General features: G+C 39.7%; 1 protein-coding gene across 1 annotated transcript in view; it reads right to left on the bottom strand.

Moving 5' to 3' along the window:
* The window catches only part of Cntln (centlein), a 259,628-nt gene that overhangs the window by 163,915 nt on the left and 90,006 nt on the right, over positions 1 to 5,707 (bottom strand). The window contains exon 7 of the mRNA XM_026782102.1: positions 3,451 to 3,613. Coding sequence (XP_026637903.1) covers positions 3,451 to 3,613 — 163 coding nt within the window. The remainder of the gene's footprint in view (positions 1 to 3,450; positions 3,614 to 5,707) is intronic.

The raw sequence follows: 5,707 nt of genomic DNA, 5'->3' as shown, positions 1-5,707 counted from the left end.
AATGGTTTCCTCTCTCAGCATGGATGTTTGGCAATAGTCATCCTGTTCCTATCTTTATAGATATCCTGTTTTGCAGTTAACCTGCTTTGTTGATTTCCTATCTTATTGCTTATTGACATCCTGCCTTGCAGTCTTCCTATCTCATAGACATCCTGCTCTCTCAAGCACATGGGATGTTCTTACGAGAGCAGGCTGGCTGCTGATCCGGAGAATTTTTTTTAAAGCAAACAGGACGTTCCCCTGGGAGCATGCTAGTTGCAGGTTTTGAGGAGGGGGTCTGTAGGGTCTTTCACAGTGACAGGCCTTGCAGACCCTGACAGTCACACTTTTCAAATCCTCCAATCTAGTCTTGATATTTATGGTCATAGTGACAACCTAACACTGGAGAAGAAATCATTATCTTAGTGTTACAGCTATGTAGGATTGTGAGAGAAGCCTATTGCTTAAGGCTACACTGCCCTGGAAATCTGAAAGCACAGATCAGTCACCAATGACAGAGTCAGTAACTCAATGTGGTACAGCCCTAAGAGTCAGTAGCACAGAGGAGGAGCAGTAGATGAACTCAAAACTGGAAAACCAAGAAAAAAACCACACAATTTAAAAAATGGGGTACAGAGCTAAACACAGATTTTAAAAGTTAAAGAACAAATGACTGAGAAACACTTTTGAAGAGTTGAACAATCTTAGCCCCCAGGGAAATAAAAATTACAACTGCCATCACAGTTCTTATCAACAGCCTACTACTACATAGAGAGAAGCAAACGTGAGTGACCAGCTCCATGAACTCTCTAGGCCCTCCATACTGGGGCAAAATTCAGGGCCCCTCCTCAACCTGCCTCTGCTCTCTAGTCAGCTAGCAGAAGAGTTTCCGGCAGGTGGCCTGCTCCATTACCCCCATTCCAGCTATTGGATTCTACAAGCTATAACTCCCACCCTACCACCAAACTCTCCTATCCCCTGCAACCTCAGTAGAACTCAGAAACACAGCAAGATACTACAAGGAGAGAATCAAGAGGTTAGTGATGAGCCACCCAGGAGGACACCCCACTCTCTGTGACCTCCATACTGGGGAAAACCCAGGGCCCCTCCCCCACTTCCTAACCTCTATAGCCAGCCAGCAGGTGAGTTTCCTGCAGGTAGGCTGCTCCAAAACCCCTGAGACACAGACAGTGACAGTACAGAGCAAACCAAAAACAGTTCCCAAGAAACAGACAGCCACTGCAAGGATTGGACAAGACGCAAAGACACTGCTACTAGCGAATTTCTATAGCTGATAAATATCTTCAGTAAAGTGGCAGGATACAAGATAAACTCAAACAACAACAACAACAAACAGTAGCCCTCCTATAAACAAATGATAAAGAAGTTGAGATCATTCAACCTTGATCAGAGAAGCCTCTTCTTACAGTAATGGTAATAAACACAGAGACACACAAATAAACAATGTGTAGACAATGACAGATCTTGGAGCACTCAACTCTTTATAAAATGTCTGTTTCATACCCCTGCCTTAAGTTTTCAAAAGGATTGATTGTAATAGTCAGAGGCAGTGGCTGACTCTAAAGAAACAGTGTCTTACAGACACAACAGTGCCAATGCACATATGAACTTAGAGACAGTGATGTAGGTATAAGGCCTGCACAAATTCAAGTCAGTAAAATCCCTGCATGAAGAAAGGGAAGTGAACACAAAGTTCCACCACTAACCAAGAAGTTACTTATAATTGATACCTGCTGGGAAAGTGAAAAATCACTTTTCTCTACTGCAAGCTTGGGAACAGGCAACCAACACAATATGAATTTCATGATTTCTTTATTTTAGTTTGTTTGGGGGGAAGGTTGTTTGTTTTGTTTTATTTTCTTAGTTCATTTTTGCGGGAGAGAGGAAAAATATAGAACACTTGATTGGGCAGGGAGGTGGAAGGGATCTAGGAAAACTTGGGGGAAATGAGAATATGATCATAATATATTATAAGAAAAAGTTTATAATTAACAAAAGCAGTGAGCTTACATTGTGGTGGCAGTGGTCCCATCCTCTGTGACAAGAGAAATGTCCCCTTTACTGTGTATTACTATGAAGGCTCACAGCTGTTAAATCTGTGGTGAGAGATTGCTCAGCCTTTGAAAGCTACATCCCTGCCTTATGTGGGTTGTTTCCAAAAAGATCTTGGAACTCTGAGGCCCAGTCTGGCAGAGCACTAGATTCTCCCAGTTTCCTCCCTCCCTGGGTAAGTTTGCTGAGGAGATGGTCCGAAAGTGCTGAAATAAGCAGGAAGAATAAAGATTCCTCCCCCAACCATGCACAGCAGGTAGAATAGTGATTCCCCAGCCTCCCCCCCCCACCATGCACAGCAGGTAGAATAGTGATTCCCCTGGCTCTCCCCCTCCAGTGCACAGCAGGAAGAACAGTGATTCCCCAGCCTCCCCCGACCATGCAGAACAGGAAGAATAGTGATTCCCTAGTATCAAACACAGACACAGTGCACAACTGTTTCTGTTTGCTGATGCATACTCCCTAATGTATTGGGGGACACTGCCAAACCTGGACATTTGCTATCACTAGGGATAAAAATTCAAGGGCCTCTAGAGTAATTAGTAACCTGCTAGGCCAAGAAAAAGCTCTCTGGAGCAGCACTGAATCCCAGCAAATAGACAGAGCCTCTCAAATGCAGCTCTAAATCACAAAACAGACTTGTGATCATCACCCAGCCCCGCTGCACACAGCATCAGCTATTGCGCTGGCTAAAAGACATCCAGACTCCAGTTATCACCTGCTGATCCCAGAACCTTGAGGTACAAAAAAATAAAGCCATCTTTAACCTCCTTCCACATTATCCAGTCTCAACTATTAAAGGGGAACAATATTCTGATAATGTTATTGATACAAACGACTTAATACATTGTAAAGTACATTGTAAAATAAATAAAGATCTTAATACAGGTACTTTAAATTAATAGCAGAATTAGTGATGCTGAGTCAATTAGCATAACTACAAAGCCAAGTAAGCCTTGCTATGTGCTCCTGAAACAACTCCAGTTAAGTGACTACTACGAAATAAAGAGAAAGATCCTTGAAAATGAATGACCCTGAAGACCTAATCAGCATTCCCCTTTGTGTCTGTACACGCTTACCAATAAAACAATGCAGATTTTACGTGAAGTCTACCTTAGGTCATATTAGGATCACATTTGATCCAATTATTTCTTATAACATAAGCACTATTGTACCTAGTATGTTTCACAGAAGAAATAAAAATTCCAATTTTTAAGTTGTTTCTATAGCTGTATTTTCAACTTTTCCAATTTAACACAGCAAACTCATAAAAATTTAAATATTACCAAGTTAAAACATGAAAAAGAGAATCAAATACAAAACTTTTCAAAACTTAAACTCTGTTTTCCTAAGTTCATGCATGTAACTTCACATCTTTACAGCAAACAAGCAGCGTACTTTTTGGTAGGATACACTTTCAGCCGTGTGAACATCCTCCTGGTTCTTCAGTACCTTCTGTGTATCCATATTGAGGACCTGGAGCTGCTGGATCAGCTCGGCTTGCTGGGCTGTGTGTGCACTGTTCTGCTTGTACAGGTTCTGCAGCTCCTGCAGCTCCTTCCTGTGCAAGGCAAGCAATAATGGGGAGTAGCATGAATAAAGATCACCTCAGGTAAATAACAGTGTTCATCTAATATATAGATCAGCTCCCTATTTTTCATCTATTATTTTGATTGCAGGCAAACTTATTAATAAATGAAATATACATAAAGTATTTAATATTTCCCACATACACCTAGAAAGTATTGACAGAACTACCATGGCTTTCAAACACAAATACTTATCAATTTTTTTTATAGCTCGATAGAAATAAAAATTCTGGATATATTTTCACAGAACCATCTTCTTACTGAATTAAGTTAAAATTTCAGTTCCAAGTACTAATAAGCAATGGTTCTAATCATAGTTATCAGATAGTTTTAAATATAGGCTAAGTAAAGCTTTCATTTTACATAATAAAGAACTTTTAGTGGAAAAAACACAAAAAAGGCTAATAAATTTTTTAGAACATCATGTGACTCTGAAGATGCTGTGTAAGATGGTGAGGTTATCCAAAGTCAAAAGGAAGGAAAATAAAAGAAGGGAATCCAGTCCTTGTGAACACCCGAGTGAACACTGGTAGAATGAGAGGACAAATGACCTAGTGGGGACTATGACACTACGGATCCAGGAGAACAACACCTCTAGGGGAGAGACCTCCACATTCCTGTGCTAAGAAATCTTGCTTGACACAAACTATATTAAAAATTATAAATTATTTGGCTATTCTATTTTGACAGAAAGAATATTTATAGAGACATATGTTTGAGGCTCCACCACTTAGTTTGTTAGAACACCTATCTTATATAGAAACATATATCACCAAAATACATTTTATTTTATATATTTTGAAGATTGAATTTTAAGTGGAATTTTCCTTATCTATAGCTTCAAACTTGTCATTTATATATATGGAAAGATTTGTAACTAAAGAAGTATGTAAACAGTTGTTGAAGACTAATGAAAATTAGTCCAGAGAAAATAAGCTCTGCTGTTTAGACATTTAAGACAAGAATGTTCTCAGTCATTCCCAACCCACATGAATAACCATGTACATCATCTACCTTCCTATGACGACAAATGGAAACATTAGGGGGAGGAGAAAAGGAGCTGCACAGTGCCTCTAGGAAATGCAGTAAAGAAAGACACACAGTAGAAGTCCATTGTGACTACGCTGTTTTCTATTGCTAGATCAGAAATTTTAACAAAGGAAATAAACAATAGTATAACCATTGAGGTTAGTGAGAGCCTGCTGGCCAAGAGACCTATATAAATAAATATTGTATCTGTAGAAGAGGCATGATGAAGTTAAACAATAACAGTACACAATGAAAGCAAAAACATTTCTTCTCCAATATTCAAATATATCATCTTTTAATAAGAGAGCAAGATTGATATATACAAAAATTATTTACATTAAAGTTTTAAATATATGTATCTTCAGTCGTAACAAACACAATCTAGAGAAGGGAGACACTCACGTTACTATGAGACACATGAGGAGTAAAAGTTGACGTGAAGAAGAGTGCACTTTTGTGCTACCTCATACACTGCTTTTACAACCATTCCTCTAGCAAGCATGAAATGACCTAGGGGGTGTGTGTGCGCACACACAATCTCTCTCTCTAACTAAGTGAAACGTTTAAAATAAAAAGACCTATGGACAACTGGGAAGGAAGGAATTTGTCCTGACCCACCTTTATACGAAAACAAAGGAAGGAAAATAACAGGACTTATTTAAAACAGGTGGTTTGTGTTTTATTCTGAATGTGAAGCACCCCTCACAAACTCATATTTTTGAACAGTTATTTCCTGGCTGGTGGTGCTATTTTGTGAGGTTATAGAACCCTCTAGACATGGGGCCTAGCAGGCAGACATGGAGCCATGGGGACAGGAGGCTTGTGGGTTGTACCCCAGTACCAGATCCAGTTTGGGTTCTCTGGTTCCTAGTCAGCAACAGAGATGTGAACAAGCCACCTCATACTGCAGCCACCATGGCGTTTTGACAAAGACAATATTCCAAGTACTTAATATTAAGCAAAGTTTACTGGGCATATTAAGAAGTCCAGAAAACAGCCGGGCGATGGTGGCGCACGCCTTTAATCCCAGCACTCGG

This window comes from Microtus ochrogaster, chromosome 10, assembly GCF_000317375.1.
Source record: "Microtus ochrogaster isolate Prairie Vole_2 chromosome 10, MicOch1.0, whole genome shotgun sequence".
Taxonomy (NCBI): domain Eukaryota; kingdom Metazoa; phylum Chordata; class Mammalia; order Rodentia; family Cricetidae; genus Microtus; species Microtus ochrogaster.
The sequence above is the reverse complement of the archived record's forward strand: the minus strand, read 5'-3'. Positions and strand labels throughout refer to the sequence as shown.